The sequence below is a fragment of the Eptatretus burgeri genome, chromosome 13, assembly GCF_056783735.1.
Source record: "Eptatretus burgeri isolate ZD-2024b chromosome 13, Ebu_testis_v1, whole genome shotgun sequence".
Classification (NCBI taxonomy): domain Eukaryota; kingdom Metazoa; phylum Chordata; class Myxini; order Myxiniformes; family Myxinidae; genus Eptatretus; species Eptatretus burgeri.
This window is the reverse complement of record NC_140973.1, coordinates 7,107,447-7,127,841: the sequence shown is the minus strand read 5'-3', so window position 1 is coordinate 7,127,841 and position 20,395 is coordinate 7,107,447. Positions and strand designations below refer to the sequence as shown.

At 42.6% G+C, this 20,395-nt stretch overlaps 1 protein-coding gene across 6 annotated transcripts in view; it reads left to right on the top strand.

Annotated features, from left to right (window-relative positions):
• Positions 1-20,395, top strand: part of LOC147013767 (rho GTPase-activating protein 7-like) — a 136,434-nt gene that overhangs the window by 70,436 nt on the left and 45,603 nt on the right. For 4 of the 6 annotated variants that reach the window (XM_085850970.1, XM_085850964.1, XM_085850965.1 and 1 more), the window contains 3 exons: positions 1,347-1,418; positions 8,602-8,683; positions 17,433-17,496. In XM_085850970.1, the coding sequence (XP_085707096.1) occupies positions 1,347-1,418; positions 8,602-8,683; positions 17,433-17,496 (218 nt within the window). Of the gene's footprint in view, positions 1-1,346; positions 1,542-8,183; positions 8,476-8,601; positions 8,684-17,432; positions 17,497-20,395 lie in introns of those variants that run through there. The other 2 variants (XM_085850967.1, XM_085850969.1) reach the window with 2 other exon arrangements.

Here is a 20,395-nt window from a genome sequence, read left to right as displayed (position 1 = left end):
ACATGATCCACCGCCCTGCTCATGTATTGTCGCACCAAGTGAAACGAGCTTTGGGACAATCCGTTGCTTGTAAATTTCATTTACCTGCGAGCTTACTTTTTTGTCTTTGCTTTCTGACACTATGCGATTGCGTTGGGATGTTTAAACAATTGAATTAGACGAGAAAGGCACTCGGTAGAGCGCATACCTCTGCCATGCAATGCCTGATCCATGAGAACATATCGGGCCCAATACATTTTTGAAATATCATGCTACGGAGTACTATATCGATGTTGGCCTGATCTCTCAACGGTGAAGATTCACTTTAAAGACTCTAGTATCGGATCCGGATCTTCACCAAAATCTAATCAGTTCGTCCTTGTCGCACACCGAACCTGTCCAAAGAATTTCATCCATATCCGTGCACAACTTTTTGAGATACCCTGTACACAAACAGACAGACAAACAGACAGAAAAGGGGTGAAAACATAACCTCCTTCACCTTCGGCGGCGGAGGTAATAACCATCATGACATTTTGTTTTCACGAGTGCCAACTGCCAACCTTTCCTGTTGCTCACATGGCTTTTCTTGAGTAATACACATCTACATGCACGTGGTTCTACGAATTGTAACAAATGAAACTTGTGCAACCACAATGACATTCAAAATGTTGCGCCGTGCCAGATGTGCGTCTCATCCCAGACAACCTTTGAGGCTGCGGTTTAGCTCTGTGAGAAACAAATACCCTGCACTCAAACTCACTTAATTTAAGAGGAAGCTCGAACAGCACTCAGTAGAGCACATACCTCCACCAGGCTGTTAGGGTTAGTGTTCTAACTATGGCCAATGTGCATGCTTGTAAGGGTTAAAGGTGATCATGAACTTCCCATTTGCGATTAGGACTCCAAGTCGATCTGTGCTATATATTTAGGGATGCACATCTGACTGGGATTTGATTACTGATTCATTGTCTTTCCTTCTTTTACAGCAAGGTCACTCATTCAATAGGTCGGCGTCGGAATATATAGTCTTGAGTCAGGGTAACTGGATACAATAGTCTGCTCTTTTCAGGAGGTACCATGCTGTGTTTAACATCCACGAGCAAGTGTTCGCATCCCGAGTAATGAAAATGCCATGTTGGAGAAAATACAGCATTAACTGCTTTATAAAACCATTGGGGACTCCTCCGCAATTCCATTTCCCCCCCCCTATTATCCCACCTCTCCTTCCTCCTTTCAAATTCATTTTTGCTTAATTTACCTCTCCTTCGGTCCTCTTTCTTTGCATGCGTTGGCCCATTGCCACTTTTCAGTTTGACCCGTTGTTTGACATCACGTCACGTCCGTGTTTTCCGTGTGTCCTGCAGAGATTGAAGTGCTCGCTGCGTGCAAGTGGCTCCAGGAAGCTGGATTCCCCCAGTATACCCAGCTCCACCGAGGTGGGCAAGGCCCTCACGGGCTGCCGGAACTTGCTTGGCCACAGCTGGATGTTTCTCTTTTTCAAATGCAGAGCTTTCAACCCCAGTGAATACCAACCAGCTGCATTGTGCAAGAGAATGGAGGTCAGGTCACGTCCTGTAGGCTATTGAGAAATTTTGCTCCTAAAAAAGCTGATTAGGAATTTTTATCACCCCAGGCGAAAGGACCAGGATGCGCAGCAGCGGTCAAGTCCAGCTGAGCGTCTGCCTCTCTGGATGTTTGCTTCAGATTGCCTAAAGCAAATATTCTTAAGTTAATTATCAGATGTAATAGTGAGTCATATATATGTAAAATATCAAGAGTTTTGATATTTATATATTGACTGCTATCAACATTGCACATGGTGCATATTTGGGAGCCACGGTGGCGCACGTTCCTGTCTCGGCTGTCGCTGACGACTCGCCAAACAGCGATGAAGCCATTCCGGCAGCTTTTGGGGGTGCGTAGCATTGGGATTGTCATGTATATGCTATTTGCGAATGTCTGTTCAGCTGTAGAGGAACACAGGTATGGTTTGAAACGGCAAAGTCAGCTTACCTTTTCTTCGTTGCTTTATGCAGCTTTTTTTTGAGTTGAAAGAGCAGCGGGTTCATTATAAAAGATCCTAGCCACCTAGAAATAATACATTAGGTGAGAGCTCATTCGTTGTTCTATATATGAATATATAATCTAATCTAATCAATTACCCCTTGGGCCGGGTTGCTGGAAGCCCAGATAACAACCACTGGAAAAGACCTATCCTGTGATTAAAATTCTTATCCGCTGGTTCATTATCCGACAGATAAACTACAGTTGGATGGATATCTACTGGATAAGGGCTGCATGAGGTTTGGATAATCTTTTGATTGGTAGATTGCACTGTCTTGTCCACTTGCAAAATTCATGGTGGCAAAAGTCAAACATACTAGAAAGAGGAAAGCAAACTTTAGGCCCACTGAACAGGAGATATGCTGTGTCTGGTGACACAGGAGCATGTAAAGATCGGCTCGTACCTGTGCGTGTCATCATTCAGTGCATGCCGATACTGCATCGTATTGCCCTGATCAGCAATGAATATATCGTTGTGTTAGTTTTCTTACTGCTTTCGCATCACACGCTAATTTGCTGGCATTATGATGTCATGACGCATGTCGATTGATTCATTATTGGAGCGCCATGAATGATATATGATATATCGTGCTCAGATATTTCTACCCAAATATAACAGATCGGTAGACCGACATGATGACGACCTTGTGTCGGTAATTTCTTTACCATCAATGCTCTGTGAAAGCAGAACGCGAGTCAATAATTGTTTTGGAACTTTTTCTGGATTTTTAAGAAACTAGGATTATGTAATCCCTACATAAGAGCTATCCTGTGTTTAAATTTGTTATCCAATGGATAACTAACTGACATATAATCCACGTTTGTTCAAAGGCTGGATAAGGGTAGGATAGTTATCTGCAGCATAAAAGTTGGATAAGGGTAGGATAGTTATCAGCCTGATAAAGGTTGGATAAGGGTAGGATAGTTATCCACCGGATAAAGGTTGGATAAGGGTAGGATTGTTATCCCCCAGATAAAGGTTGGATAAGGGTAGGATAGTTATCAGCCTGATAAAGGTTGGATAAGGGTAGGATAGTTATCCACCGGATAAAGGTTGGATAAGGGTAGGATTGTTATCCCCCAGATAAAGGTTGGATAAGGGTAGGATAGTTATCAGCCTGATAAAGGTTGGATAAGGGTAGGATAGTTATCCACCGGATAAAGGTTGAATAAGGATAGGATTGTTATCCCCCAGATAAAGGTTGGATAAGGGTAGGATAGTTATCCACCGGATAAAGGTTGGATAAGGGTAGGATTGTTATCCTCCAGATAAAGGTTGGATAAGGGTAGGATAGTTATCAGCCTGATAAAGGTTGGATAAGGGTAGGATAGTTATCCACCGGATAAAGGTTGGATAAGGGTAGGATTGTTATCCTCCAGATAAACGTTGGATAAGGGTAGGATAGTTATCCCCCAGATAAAGGTTGGATAAGGGTAGAATCGTTATCCCCCAGATAAAGGTTGGATAAGGGTAGGATCGTTATCTCCCAGATAAAGGTTGGATAAGGGTAGAATCGTTATCCCCCAGATAAAGGTTGGATAAGGGTAGAGTCGTTATCCCCCAGATAAAGGTTGGATAAGAGTAGGATAGTTATCTGCCTGATAAAGGTTGGATAAGGGTAGGATCGTTATCTGCCTGATAAAGGCTGGATTAGAGTATGATAGTTATCTGCAGCATAAAGGTTGCATAAGGGTAGGATAGTTATCCCCCAGATAACGGTTAGATGAAGGTAGGATAGTTATCCCCAGATAACCGTTAGATAAGGGTAGGATCGTTTTCTTCCTGTTAAAGGTTGGATAAGGGTAGGATAGTTATCCCCCAGATAACGGTTAGATAAGGGTAGGATAGTTTTCTGCCTGATAAAGGTTGGATAAGGGGAGGATAGTTATCTGCCTGATAAAGGTTGGATAAGGGTAGGATAGTTATCTGCAGCATAAAGGTTGGATAAGGGTAGGATAGTTATCCCCCAGATAACGGTTAGATAAGGGTAGGATAGTTATCTACCTGATGAAGGTTGGATAAGTGTAGGATAGTTATCCCACAGATAAAGGTTGGATAAGGGTAGGATAGTTATCCACCAGATAAAGGCTGGATTAGAGTAGGATAGTTATCCCCAGATAAAGGTTGGATAAGGGTAGGATAGTTATCTGCCTGATAAAGGCTGAATAAGGGTAGGATAGTTATCCACAGGATAAAGGTTGGATAAGGGTAGGATAGTTATCCCCCAGATAAATGCTGGATTAGAGTAGGATAGTTATCCCCCAGATAAAGGTTGGATAAGGGTAGGATAGTTATCTGCCTGATAAAGGCTGAATAAGGGTAGGATAGTTATCCACAGGATAAAGGTTGGATAAGGGTAGGATAGTTATCCCCCAGATAAAGGTTGGATAAGGGTTGGCTGGTGTCACAAGACACAGATAAGGCAAATCCAGGTCAGAGTAGGTTGGCTAAAGTTATCCGGAAAAATGACTACTTTTTCCAGGGGATAACGTTATCCAGGCTTTAAGCGGCGGAACCTATCCAGTGGGTGAAATTTCTCTGCCGGATCGGTGATTTATCCATAGGATAGTGCTAACCTGGGGTTCTAGCGAATGGGCCCAGGTGGCTCAATATTTCCACCATTAACAGTGCAAAATACCTTCTTTCAAATTTCATCAAAAAGACTTTTGTATAATCCATGGTGATTCACTGGTACTTTATTTCTTAAATGTAATGATTAATTGGTTTCAGTAGATCATCTGTGCAAATATTTGGGTTCACTCACATGGCAGTCCCATCAGAATACTTCTGTTATGATGTTACGGATCCAAGTTTCCATACGCTGCGCTGACTTGTACTCTCTTCGTGTAAAATTAATATAACAGTGCCATGGTGTGTCCTGATTTCTTTGTCCTATTTGTGTTTTCCTACAAGCTCCTCCATGAGCATAAGATCACTTACAAAAATTTAAACTTTTTTTAAAGGCAAAGCAGAGTGAAGCAATAATTATGGATGATTTGTTTCCACTCATGCAGGCTACCATACGAGTTCCAAGAATATTTGATGATGCGGATGGAATAGCCCCAAAGCCAGAAATGCAAATAATCAGATTGAAGTTTTTGCTAACTTGGTGGAACTTCTATTGCTCAAAATTTTATTCAGTTTCCATATTTATTTATTTACTTTTTTTTTTTTAATAGTTTTAAGTGCTCTCTTGATTACGTTTGGAAATTAGGCTGGTGACAAATAATGTAATCTTTCCTGACATTTGGTAACCGTATGCTCTGATTCACAAGCCACTCGGCTGTTCCACAAACAGAAAGGCATATCATCGCTGGAACCAACCCGTAAGGACCGAATTGTGGCCAAAGGGCCATCTATCTGTTTATCCTAGTGTATGTTCTCTGGTGTGCAAACCTCAGAGTGAAGGGCGCAGAAGGGGCCGATAAATCGAAAAAAAAGGAAGTTTCAACCTTGTGTGAAAAACTAACAACACAAATCATTTATTTTGCTTTTTTTCAGGGATACAGCATTATTTATATCCTTCCAATTGCTCTTTTATTATGTGGTATTGCCAGAGCAGATTTCCCACCACAATATGTCGCAAAGTTTTCAACTTCCTGATAATGTTTCCCAATTTCCTGATCGTGTCGAGTTGGCTCAATATGTGCAGATCATCGAGTTTGATTTCCCTTCAGTTCCAGCTGCGGTACGTGTATTTTTTGTTTAAACTTTTTTTGGGTAATTTCAAGAACATTTGCTCAACATGATCATTCAGTCTTTCAAATGGTTTAAATTAGGAAGCAACTGCGAATCTGTCTCTCTGTCTCTCTCTCTCTCTGTCTCTGTCTCTGTCTCTGTCTCTGTCTCTCTCTCTCTGTCTCTGTCTCTGTCTGTCTCTGTCTGTCTCTGTCTGTCTGTCTCTGTCTCTCTGTCTCTCTGTCTCTGTCTGTCTGTCTCTGTCTGTCTGTTTCTCTCTCTCTCTCTCTCTCTCTCTCTCTCTCTCTCTCTCTCTCTCTCTCTCTCTCTCTCTCTCTCTCTCTCTCTCTCTCTCTCTCTCTCTCTCTCTCTCTCTCTCTCTCTCTCTCTCTCTCTCTCTCTCTCTCTCTCTCTCTCTCTCTCTCTCTCTCTCTCTCTCTCTCTCTCTCTCTCTCTCTCTCTCTCTCTCTCTCTCTCTCTCTCTCTCTCTCTCTCTCTCTCTCTCTCTCTCTCTCTCTCTCTCTCTCTCTCTCTCTCTCTCTCTCTCTCTCTCTCTCTCTCTCTCTTTCTCTCTTTCTCTCTTTCTCTCTTTCTCTCACTCTCTCTTTCTCTCTCTCTCTCTCTCTCTCTCTCTCTCTCTCTCTCTCTCTCTCTCTCTCTCTCTCTCTCTCTCTCTCTCTCTCTCTCTCTCTCTCTCTCTCTCTCTCTCTCTCTCTCTCTCTCTCTCTCTCTCTCTCTCTCTCTCTCTCTCTCTCTCTCTCTCTCTCTCTCTCTCTCTCTCTCTCTCTCTCTCTCTCTCTCTCTCTCTCTTTCTCTCACTCTCTCTTTCTCTCTCTCTCTCTCTCTCTCTCTCTCTCTCTCTCTCTCTCTCTCTCTCTCTCTCTCTCTCTCTCTCTCTCTCTCTCTCTCTCTCACTCTCTCTTTCTCTCTCTCTCTCTCTCTCTCTCTCTCTCTCTCTCTCTCTCTCTCTCTCTCTCTCTCTCTCTCTCTCTCTCTCTCTCTCTCGCTCTCTCGCTCTCTCGCTCTCTCTCTTTCTCTTTCTCTCTCCTTCTCTCTCCTTCTCTCTCTTTCTCTGTTTCTCTCTTTCTCTCACTCTCTCTTTCTCTCACTCTCACTCCCTCCCTCTCTCGTAACCAAAGATGATGCGATCGTACAGGTTTTTAACCTCCCATCATACTCGATTTTATTGAATCCACATTTGCTGAACAAGTTTTAAATTTCAGCAAAATAATGGCAAAGCTGGAATACAATCGGGTAATTTGCAACATTCCTCGACGTGAGACCATTCGTAAGAGCCCCGGCTTGATTTGGAGGAGACGCTGAGCAAATTCAAAGGCATTTGTCTTTCCACCTTTCTCAGGTGTTCTTCTCTTGGCGAACTGCTTATAAACTGTGATCTTCAACCCACGGTGTCTCTCGAGAAGAGTAGGCGAGCTATCGCCGGTATCCTGAACAAATTCCAAATTTCTGGCCGAACTACTACTGAGAAGGCAATGGCAAACCATCCAACCACCCTTGCCAAGGAACTGCTTCGGCAGCACTGACGCTCTGTAACGGAGTTCTGTGCGTTGGATCGGATTCACAAATAATACCATATAAAGTCCAGGATGACATGTTTTAATTTGATTTTAATCTCAGGCTCAGAGGGGAGCTTGCAATAAATCACATGGAAGGCAAAGATGTTTGGGGACATCAATGAGTTTTTACGTGAATTACATGCACATCAGTGGACAAGTATGAAGAAACACAGCGGTATGTGGGATTTGAACCTGGGTTTACCCCATATCATAAGCTTGGCCCAGATGGGAATGCTCAATTGGTCAACCCAAGAGGCCAATGCTATTGAGTTAAGACAAGGAAGTGTCCATAAAAAAAAAAGATTCCCAGTTCCTCTGAAATACTGGATGAACAGGAGGGTCCGTTAGGCTTTGGATCTTATGAATTGGGTGTTCGATTTGAGGACCATCATTGTCCCATCAAAGGATCCTTTGTGACATCATCTCAATCTGTCCAAGCATGATTTTGTCTGGTATGGTGTTATAATAACCCCTTCCAAGTCATCTCAATTTCCTTTATGTAGTCGTGCAATGGAAGGCATAACGCAGCCCCCCTCCCCCCAACCCTCCCCTCCCCGAGAGAGTATTCCCGACTACAAAACTGTTTCTGCAGCACTGAGACTCTGTCTATCAGTTTGGTACTTGCGAACAAGAAGTCGCATGGCAATCGTTATTACTACCTTGATATTTAATTCAAATTCAACCTCCTTGAACGAATTAAATAATTGTTTCATTAATTAATGGGTAATTAAATTTGTACTAAATATATTTATAATATTATATAACTACAGTCTAGCGATAACGGGACTTCCCGTCCAGCCTGGAGAGTGCCTCAAGTCTTGAGAGTAAAGACTCTCTCATTGTGATCGTCGTACAGAAACAGTAGTTCTTGTAAACACTCAAAGAAACTGAACTTTCTGCTTCCTGAGAGACTATCACTCGCTGGCCTGGTGATCCCTGACAGTATGTGGAGTCATGTTTCTTTTGGGTGGTGGAGCTGGCACTTCCAGAGCACTTTCGCCAATTAGAGACAGATCTGGCCTGATGTGGCACAGCCCTGGGAAAGGGGCGGGTGGATTTGGACCGCATGTACAGCATGCCTTTTCACTGCTGTTTACAGTCATTCTATTTACTTGCCGTTGGTGCTGAGAGCGAATGGCGTTGGCGTCGTGGTGGGCATGTGTAGGGCGTGATGTAAGCACGGGGAATGATGGGTCTCCGGAGTTGTGGTTCAAGCGGTGCAGCCGAGACCTTTTGACACATCGTTTAGTTTTGCCTACATGTGGGTGCACCATACTGATGGTCAGCGTGGCTTTGCAGATGATTGCCTTCCCTTTCACCTCTCGTCCGTGTGGAGCGACCACGAGTTCTTGGACCAAGAGTCCTTTGAGTGTCTCTACAGGTAACATTTACTTTCAAATATCTTGTATTCATGCGGTTCAATCCGCCCAACTGCGTCGAACGAACATTGGTGGAATCGAGAGAATGTTGATCGAGGTATCCGTTTCGGATGTTAACCCTTCATCGGAGCAAAGCATCCTTTGATCGATGTCCTCTTGATTCCATCCACCGTTCTACCTGTCTGCCGATGCAGATCGACATTGTAGACATCAGGATTAAGACTAGTTTTCCATTCTACGGTGTATGAAGAAAACCTGATTTCACAGGATGTGCTTTTTTATGTGGGGCTTGCTTTCAACGTTCCTTTTATATCCTGTGGTTAACGATCTTCTTCCCCTATTGTTTAATTGACCATTGTTGCATCACGTGGTATTTTCCTCGAGTCCATATGCAAGTAGCTGTGGTTTGCGTCCAAGTATTGCGCGAGGGTTTTTTGGTCAGAGTTGGGGTGGATATTCAGTTGTCCCGTTTAAAGCAGCTTGCATCAGCACATCATCCAGATTGCATCAGTAAAAACAATGATTGATCAGTTAGAGACGGCTTAACATGAGAGTGATGCCAAAGCAAACGGCAGATGAGAATGTAATATTGTAGAGCACTTTTTTTTTAACATTGTGCTTAAGAACTAGAGAGTTCATAGAACACCTTACCCCGTGCAATCTTGAGAAACAAGGACTTGGGCGCGATGTGTGAGCAGAAAATTTGATTGGTCGAGATGATGTAAAATGTCGTAATATTTGTCCAAATGCTGCTAAACGGAACATTTTAGAAAGCGCCAAAAAGGTGATTTGTGCTTTTCAGTGTTCAAGTGTATAATTCAATTTAAATAAAACAAGTCTGGAGACGGCGATGGTTCACGAGCAATGTACACGGTTCGCCTTTTTTATTTTTTGACCTTCGAGGGGACGCCATGGGCAAACTGGTGGGAATCGGGAAAAACGTAAACGATGAAAGTTGTAGTACTCGAAGAGCACTACTTGCATACAAACTTTCATTCGAAACAGTTGAAAACCCCTGGAGCTCGATGCCTAGTTTATTGATTTTTTTTGACATTTTTTAAGTTCGTGACCTCGTGACCTTGGGACGAAAATGAAAAATCGAGCTCTGTGGGGCTATGCAGTTGGGCTAACCAAATACCGAAACCCCTGCCAGATTCGACAAACTCCCTCGGAGAAGATGTAACTTGAAACCGGATACCCCCTAAAAACACATGTTTTTTGGGCGTGGCTCTGCCCATAATGGAAGCAGCACGCCCATTCTCAGGAAAACACAACTAGATCATGATATAAACCTCCCACCAAAATTTTATCAAGATCGGATCAAAACCCATGGAGCTATGCTCGGGACAGACAGACAGACAGACACACCCATAACAAATCTAGTGGTCACTTAATGACTCGTGAACCAACTAGTACGTGCCCGTACGTGCGTGGCCGTATGTGCAAAAAAAAAAGAAAAAAATAGAAGAAGAAGAATTGTGACGTCAATTGTGATGTCATAGCACCGTGTCCTGTCATTGGTTTGGTAAATAAATAGCCATAACTTGAGAACCACTTGTCCGATTAATATCAAACCTTGAAAAGGTACATCCACAAGGCCCCAGCAATATACCTGGCAAGTTTCAATTCGATCGGACCAGTGGTTGTCGAGAAACAGCGGTCGCAGACACACACACACACACACACACACACACACACACACACACACACACACACACACACACACACACACACACACACACACACACACACACACACACACATTGCTGGAATTATAGATAGATAAAGATTTTAAAGGTCATAGAAAAAAAAAATTCAGTAGTTTACCGCCGTTGATGCAGCGATTTTACACCACCTTATCCAACACATTACATTAATTATTCGTGCCTGCTGTTTGTGTCCTTTATGACGTCCTTAAAAAAAGTACATTTCCCGTTTGGATGATTTTACATTTTGTTTGACTACCAGGCATGCAGATGGACTCGAAAAATCATCTCTCCTCTCTGCGCACGCGCAATCACGACAACTTCAGAGCCAAAGCACGCTAAAACTACAGGTTCATTTTCCGAACTGAATTCCGATTTGTGTTCGAAATATAACATCGATTGAAATCAAGTTGTTCCTCGATCATAAACTGACGTTTGTCGACGGATGGATCGATAAAGTGAACCGATTGCTGAACCCCGCTTTTCGCTTCGTGTGCACAGGGTAAAAATGTAATAATATCAATCTACCTTCTGTTATCCAATATGGTCTTTCCAGTAAAGCCACAATGGCTGCTTATTTGTTCGCTATCTCCTCCTCCAGTTTTTGTCCATGGTGTACACCAAACTTGGGATGTGGAGTCTGGGCCTCCGGGTTGTGTTCTAACGGGAGTCGGCGTCATCCCTCCCCCCCCACCCCCACCTCATTTTCCCGAGGTGCATGCTCACGACAATGGTTCAGACTGTAGCTCACATTCATGAGGGTATAATGCGCATCTGTGGGATCTGAGTCGCAAGTAGGTTAAACAACTGCGTTGAATGGATGAAGGGTTGCCACAGATGAAAGCCTCATCAATGAAACAGGAAAAGTGGAAAGCCATCTGGCAAAGCATGAAACGTATGAAAAGACTGGATTTGAAAGTGATAAAAGTGGATGCGGCACCCTTTTGAAAAGTAAAATTTTTTTGAAAATAGCTGTACCATGCTTTTATATATTGCCCCTCAACCCTGTCTCCGCCAACTTTCATCTCCTGTAGAGTGTGTGTGGGTACCTTTGCTCGTGACAATAAATTAAAATAACAGTTTTGTTCACAGCACTACTCCATGTCTTGTTAGGTTTCAAAGTTATTGACCAATCCTTGGTTGCAACCTGAGATTGCAGACCCTCGCCGGGACTTGTTTTGGGTAGTTTTTTGGGGGTAGATTTCACCAACATCTAATCAGTTCGTCCTTGTCACACACCAAACCTGTCCACAAAATTTCATCCGGATCTGTCCGCAACTTTTTGAGATATCCTGTACACAGACAAACAGACAGAAAGGGGTGAAAACATAACCCCCTTCACGTTTGTTGGTGGAGGTAAATAAAAGACATAACTAGAACTGCCACTTTATAACTGCTGGCAGTGATGACCGGGTACCAAGACATCCCGCTTTGATGCAACCCCGTTTTCATTGGACACCTGACCCTAATCCATGACGTTTTGCATTATTATTCAACTGAATTTAGAATGGGATTAAAGTAACTTAAATTCAGACCAAATAGGTAGAGTCCTACATTGGAGTCATCAGAAGGAACCCGAATGAGCAAAAAGCAAAGATGAAGTCATCAGGAGGAACCTGGATAGGATTCACATTTCAGCTGCTGCTCCTCTACACTCAAACACATCCAGACACAGCCAAGTGATCCTTATTCAAAACAAGCAAAATCAAAAAGAACCCAGAACAAAAAAAATTAATAATTCTGGCTGCCAGACCCATGTTGCATCCGATCAAGTTGAAATTTAAAACATGTATTTCCCCATCACTACGCGATCATAATTTTGAAGTTTCATGTCGATCAATGAAGCGATTCAAGAGAATGAATTTTTAATAAGATTTTCGTCCAGCCCTCGATCTGTCCAGCCATTCTGGAGATTTTCAAGGTTTTCGGGTAAATCCAATACGGCTACCAAACCATGTGACTTATGACATCATAGTTGGAAACATTTTGTTCCTCACAGATAGGCGGTCATACCTGTAAAGTTTGCATCGATCTGTTCAGCCATTTCAGAGAAGAAGATTTTTGAAATATTTTTATTTTTAAACAATTTGGCTGCCGAATCACATGGCCGATGATGTCATCATTTTTTATTTTTTTTCTGTGGACCATTTTATCCCGAGATGACCCTCAAAATTTTTCATACTGATCGGATGTGGTGTTCTACACATGCAGTGATGACGTCATAGCATAGGCACCTATGACATCATTTTTTAAAAAAAATCACACATTCCCCATGAGGAGTACAATTTTTAGCTCATCTGGAATTTAATTTCCAGATAAGGTATTGTCACTGTGCACCGTCTGTCTGTCCGTTCGTCTGTCTCCGTCTTCGTCTGACTTCTCCGGCCAAACCGCCGGGCCGACCTGGATCACATTTGGCAATAATGTTCCTCTCCTGACTGGTAACAGGGATTTCAAAGCTCGTTTCAGTCACGTGACTTGAAGTCGGTCAAAATGGCCGACTGAGTAAATTTCTTCAAAAATCTTCTTCTTCAGACCCACCGGTCAGAATGCTGCAAAATTTGGGTGACAACATAAGGACAGGGTCCGGATGTTAAGTTGCAGAGGCCATGCCGATCACGTGACTGGAAGCGACAAAATGGCGGTTGTGCAAATACCTTCCAAAATCTTCTTTCCTAGACCCACCAGGCAGAATGCTACAAAATTTGGAATACAACATTATTGTCGAAGGCCAGGGTAGGTATGTTAAATTGTGGAAGTCATGCCGATCACGTGACTGGAAGTAAATCAAATTTGGCGGACTTCGTCAACTTTTGGGAAAAATCGACGTAAATTTCTTCAAAACCCTTCCTCTCCAGACCCATGAGTCAAAATGCTACCATATTTAGGTTACTTCATTAGGACAGGCCCCAGATTAGCTACTGGTCCTATTTTTTTCCATTGTGCGGTTTCTAAGATACGGAGGTGCAAAGTTTTTCCTTTTTCCCAACATGGCTGCCACAAAACGTGACATATGACGTCATAATTATGATTAAAACATTCTACATGAGTATTCGCTCCCATGGTTAAAATTTTGCGTCAGTCCGCCAGGCGGTTGCGGAGAAAAACGGTACTCACGTTCCTGTACTGTCAGACAAACTGATCCGAATGTAATACCCTCTCCTCCGGCGAGGGTAATAATTTGTGGAAAGTTTTGAGTCATATGTTGTCATTTACTTTTTCTTATTCTTTTTTTTTCAAGGTCATTCATCGTTCGTATGCAGCACGTGGCTGCGGGATAGCATCAGTTTTTGCAGGGGCACAGGGATGCTGTTGATGCAGTTCCCCCTCTAGGTTATAGCAGTAACTTGCAATTTGCTCAGGGTGCTGGAGATAGCTCACCCACTCTTCACGAAGGACAACGTGGGATTTTTTTTTTTATTTCCAACAACTAATGCTGGCAGGCCACACTCAGCATTCCTCGACAAAAAAGTGATAATATCAACATTGTACCGATCCGGTGAATAACTGGATAAACATGAAGATGATGGGGAATTGTAATCAAACAAATGGAATTTTTTGTACATCAACCTTGAGCAGGATAAACATCAATGTATTGGTGGTAATTTCTATCAAAATTCAGACATTGCATTTAATCTGGCGTATAAATAAGAAAAAAAAAACCCCCAAAAACATTTGTGCAGGTGGAAAAACTTCCTCGTCCATTTGCAAATTGTTTTTCAAACTGACCGAGGATTCCAAATGTATTCCCTTCCGAGCTGCTGTTATTTCAAAACAATCCTTTGCGGTTCATAAAGGCAATTATAAGCACAAGCTGCCGATGATGGCAGCTGTTTCATTCAATGAGATAAACTTTGGACGATTGTTTTAAGCATTTATCCCATGCAATGGACAACACTCCGTTTCCTGCCTTTCGCTGGACAAAAGTCAAAAATACGATTGAGGTTAAAATCATTCACATGGGGGAATGTGCTGATTTTGTCGATTTTCTTTTTTTTTTTTGCTGCTAATCTGCTGTAATGCTGACCTTTTAAAAACCCAAGATAAACCAAATATTGACGCACGCACATGCACACGCACACGTCATGCATGTGCACTCAGACCATATGTGTCAGCTGCGTAACAGTGTGCACTCGACACGAGAGCAAGAAAGTGCCTCTTCAGTGAACAAAAAATAACAAAACATGTATACATATATACAGCATATATATATATATATATATATATATATATATATATATATATATATATATATATATATATATAAATATATATATATATATATATATATATATATATATATACACAGGGGGCTGCAAAAGTAGGTATACAGTAATGAAAAACAAAATGTGCGCACAAAATTTATTTTATTGATTATACAAGCATATCAATAATAACATACCAATAATAAACATATCAATAATAAACATATCCATAATAACATATCAATAATAACATATCAATAATAACATATCAATAATAACATACCAATAATAAACATATCAATAATGAACATATCCATAATAACATATCAATAATAACATATCAATAATAACATATCAATAATAAACATATCAATAATAACATATCAATAATAACATACCAATAATAAACATCAATAATAAACATATCAATAATAACATATCAATAATAACATACCAATAATAAACATATCAATAATAACATACCAATAATAAACATATTAATAATAACATATCAATAATAACATCAATAATAAACATATCAATAATAACATATTAATAATGACATATCAATAATAACATATCAATAATAAACATATCAATAATAACATATCAATAATAAACATATTAATAATAACATATCAATAATAACATACCAATAATAACATACCAATAATAACATATCAATAATAACATACCAATAATAATCATATCAGTAATAACATATCAATAATAACATACCAATAATAAACATATCAATAATAAACATATCAATAATAACATAATAATTACATATCAATAATAAACATATCAAATAATAACATATCAATAATAACATATTGTTACGGCTGTGGAAATTCGCAAACCACCATTCAGGACCCTCAGGTGAGATATCTTCATAGGTACATGTGTAGTTAGCCCAATCCCGTTGTATAGAGGGAATTTATGTGATCCTTTTGGGCTGCGATCCTTTGAGTTTGGCGTTTTTCTTTTTCTGTCTTTTATTTCAAACACACAACATTTCAACAACCATGCCATCCCCATCACAGCACCAACCACACTGCAACCACGCCACTGCCACCATCTACGCTACCACATCTTCGCCACTACGTCTGCTTCCGAACGGCAAACAAAGGCGCAAAGGAGGGAACCGCGAGGATGCGCAGGTTTTCCTGCCTGTTTCTCCCATCTGACTTCCCCGCGCTTTGGAGTGGAGGAAGGGCGATGCAGGTCAAAGGTCAGAGGTCATGTAAAGGAGGGGCCTCTTTTTGGGAGAATAATTCTCTGGCCCAGAGCCAAAAACTGACTCCCCCGGCCCCCGCACAAAGCAGGGTGGAGGGAAAGCATGAGGGAACGCCCTTTTTCGGGAACCCTCTCGAAGAAAGGTGGAGCCGAGAACGGGGCGGGGCCAAGGGCGGAGCCCCGTGCTATAAAAGACGGACACGGGCGGGCGCGCTTGAGCTTCCTCTTTCGCGCTTCCACTTCCGCCTCTTCTTGGTCGTCTTGGCTGGTGGTCTAGTTGGTCTTCGGGAAGAGGTCCTGCGCCCGAGCGGCCCTGTCACAAAGGCACGGACGGGAGACGCGGCAGCGCCCGTTGCGAGGTGGACCTGTGCGTCCGGACGGGGAGTGCCAGAGAGGGTTCGCTGGCCGCGAGAGAAGTCAGGGCCAGGTGCGACCACGCTGACGGTCGCGGGAGAGGGACGCACCAGACACAAAAGGGAAGTCGCGACTTCTTTCTTTCTTTTCTTTGGGGTTTTGGTGTGAATGTCCGTGGGTGGCGCCAGTCTGGCTAAAGTAGAACTGTTTAAGTGTTGCCGTGTGTACGCGTATTCGGTTGTAGCTCTGCATCGTTTCTTTTGTCTTAATTGCTATATGTGCATTTTTCATTAGTGTATGGCTGTATTTACGTGCTTTGTGTCTGTGGCTATGAATAAAACGCTTGCTTGTTGACTGTTCCCGCTCTGCTTCGTCTGTTTCCCTTTTTATTGACCCTCCATCTTGCATCACGGAAAGGGGTTCGTAGTGGGTGCAACATCCCAGTAATTAATCGGAACCGTCAAGACCAACGATAACACCGCTCGGTTATCACTGTAGCACGGAACGGACCGCTTAAGCGGTTCATGTCCGGAGTCGGCCTGTGGCGTGGTACAATCGCTCGGTCGACCATTCGCGCAGGTACTTAGGTAGATCGAATTTGGCGAGCAACCCTATCCTGCGTGGGTGGGCAATTGGCACGATCGTGGTGAGGTTAAACCCCCACCCGTGACTAGCTCCCGGCGTTGTTCCGAGAGGGTCACGACAGAATAGTCCGTCCGGTGGGCGACGTGCCGCGATTCGAGTTACGCGGCCATTCGCACGCCGGCGGGCGCGAATTCACAACAATATCAATAATAACATACCAATAATAAACATATCAATAATAAACATATTAATCCCTCAATTATCCTAGCACCGCTATTGTAATACTGGTATAATCCTTACTGTATACCTACTTTTGCAGCCCCTCTATATACACATTTATTTATTTATTTATGTTGTTTGCCTTGACTTGCTGCACATTCCATACAATTCTTCATCATTTTATTGTATTTTAAAATCAAAGTTCCACAAAAAAAAGAGTCGATGAATCAAGCCTTGCTAGAAATGAGATTGTAAGCGTGTCCAGGCAACCGACTATTATACAAGCAAAGCAACAACAATGGAACTATGGTGCTTTCCGGAAATAGTTTGCATTTATGGCATGCATCACAAATGTTGTGCTTTGACCTCCATGTGTGTGGGAGCGAGAGAGAGAGCGTGCCTCGGTCGGAGTTCCAGTGTCACTTTACGTGTCCATCTTTCAGACGCCTTGCCGTGCTGAGCAAACACAGCTTAATGAAGTTGGAGATTGGAACCTTTAAATTGAAGGTAAGCACGCACGAGCTTTCAACTACCTGGTAGATCGTTTGCAACTTTCAATGGTAGGGTAATTGTGGAGAGTTTTAACACAAGTAGTCAACTCCCTAACCCTAACCGAGCCCCAAACAATAGCCTAACAACAGGAGAAGATACCTGTGATGTGCACAATGATATTAGAAGGGAAGATAAGCCGGCTGTCCAGTGTGCACTCAGTTTCCTGTCGTGATGGATCCTAAGTTGTACCGAATTCATAAGAGTAAAACCTTTGGCCATATTATCCTGTCCAAAAATCTAGCATTTGGATCGAGTAATTTCTATATTAATTGAGTTATATCATAGAGGAGATACTGGAAGATGATGTAAAGTTATTTTTGTGTGGTACCTCTACTCTTTTCTACTTTTTAACCTTCAAAAGAGTTCCACAATATGTAGTTGAGCTTGACAATGGAGAGAGAGAGAATGAATTTGAATGTTTGGAGAATGAATAGAATGTATTAATTTTGATTAATTGATTTATTTCATGCTCAGTTCACGAGAGTTTATGGAACAAGTTGGATTTTTGACGAATCTGTGCTTTGTCCTCTGACCAATCAGGATGTGATGTTTTATTTTTTATTATTATCTTTATTTTTGTTTCCAAGTCGAGGTTCGTGTAAGAGCTAATACGCAGAAACATATAACATGGCAGAAAACAAGAGGGGCGGGAGAAAGAAGCACAAAATAGTGGGGAACGGAAACAATTTGAGATCTGTGGTGAGGGAGAGGGATGGGGCAGGGTACACGGGGTAAACAAGTGGGTACTTCAGGGACGTTTAGGAAGGAAAACGGAATTTGAAGGAGGTGGGTTTGGGGTGGATTAATGGGGGTAGAAAAGATCTTGGTTCTGGATGGGGGAAGATAAGAGATGGTGGTGAACAGCTGTTTTGAAGACCTTGAGGGAGGTGTGTGATTGAAGAGAGTGTAGAGTTTGTTCCAGAGGCAGGAAAAATGAGGAATAAATGAGTGAAGGTGAGCAGAGATTCTTGATTTTGGCAGTTTCACTAGTAGGGGGTTTTTGGTGAACCTTCAGCACTCTGTGGAAGTATAAGGGGGACATATCATGGACAGGGCAAGGGGGCGGGGGGGGGGCAAGGCCGGAGAGGAGACGGTAGAAGACAGAAAGACAACTGACCTGCCTCTGGTGAGAGAGTGAGAGACCCAAAGACTCAGCTTTATCGTGGGAGATACCAATGATCCTAAACTTGATCCTAAACTTTGGAGCTTTGGTTTCCACAGCATGAAGTCGAGCAAGGTGGGAGGCAGGAGCATCACCCCAGAGGGGGGGGGGAGGGAGCAGTACTTCAACAGACTGTGGATGAAAGCTTTTAAGTGGTTAGAAGCTCAGGTGTGTCAAGGAAGGACTTTACATGACATCGGATGCCCAGTCAGCGACTGGCTTTGGAGGCCAGAATTTAATTTCTTTGTAAGATTGAGGCTCGTGTAAGGGTAAAAAGGCAATGAACTGACGGTGTGGCAGTGGGACCACATATGGACTTGATAATCAGGAGAATGAACGGACAGGAAAGGAGAGGAAGGAGGGGAGGAAACAAAGTAAACTGCAAGAGGGTTAATGGGAGTAGAAAAGACCACAGGTGGAGATGGGGATGACATGAGAAGACAGTGCACCGCCTGCTTGAAGCCATGGACGACAGAGTGGAATTGAGCAGAGCGAGGTTCCATAAATGGATTAAGAGGGGAACAAAGGAGTGGAAGTGAGCAGTTAGCTTGGATTTTGGAAGTTTAATTAGGAGGGGGTTATGGAAGTAAAGCATGCATTCTGGAGAAGCTAGGAAGGGTTAGACAGCTGAGCTAGGAAAGGTCATCACCATTTGGTAGCACTTGTACATGACAGGCATAGACCTGGCTTCGAGGTACTCCGTGAGCATTTTCCTCCAGTTGGTGTTTGTGGCGTTCTCTGGCCTATTTACTGAAAGAGAATGCACCAAAGCTGGGAACAGACAATTGCCTTCATTTGCTGATTTGCTTTCAGTGTCACATATTTAAAGTGAATTTTTCCCAGGACCAGGAATGTTTAGAGATTGTAACACGCACTATCAAATGTCAAAACTATGTTTTGGTTTCCTTTTTTTGTTGAACTTTAAAAGCTGATGGCAAAAATATTTTTCCAAAGTGTGCTCCTAATGCCAAGACTTTCTGCATGCCAGATGTAGCTCTGAGCCTTTGTAGTGTGACAGCGCCATACCTCATCATTCCTCAGCTGCATTGTCACTTCAGAAATCTTTGTCCAACATTGAATTTCCAACAGCGAAATATTGAATTTATTCAACCCTGAACCTGCACTATTTTGGCTTCCCACTGTGACATTTATTATTTGAATGAAATTGGCTTATGGCAGAGGTTTGACATGATGTGAACAGAGGTTCGTGTCCACTCCGAGGCTGTGAGGTTGGCGGTTCAAACCCCGGCCGAGTCGGACCAAAGACTTTAAAAGCTGCTTTCACAGTAAGAGCTTCCTTGACATTCAGCATTTGAAAGGATAGAGCACTGAAAATCCCCATGGGTTGACATCCATGGGGAGGATGATGTTCCTCCTTAGGAAATGCCCTGCTGAGTGCGGTGAGAAATGCGCATCATTGTTGTGGCGTCGCTGATTCCCAGAGTGCCCCAGGAAGTGATGGCATTTCACCCAAGCTCAGTGGCTTCCTGTGTTGTGTGTGTGCTCTACTACAAGCATTAGATACTGTAAAAAAATAAAAAGAGGATCACACTTACCTTTGAGCTGTCTAGTCTGGCTTTGATTCACAGCCTGACCTTCAGTGGCACGTTGCATCTAAAAGTGCGCCATCCCTCATATGAAAGTTAAACCGAGGACCGGTCTGCTAGCATTAATCAATGGCCATTAAAGATC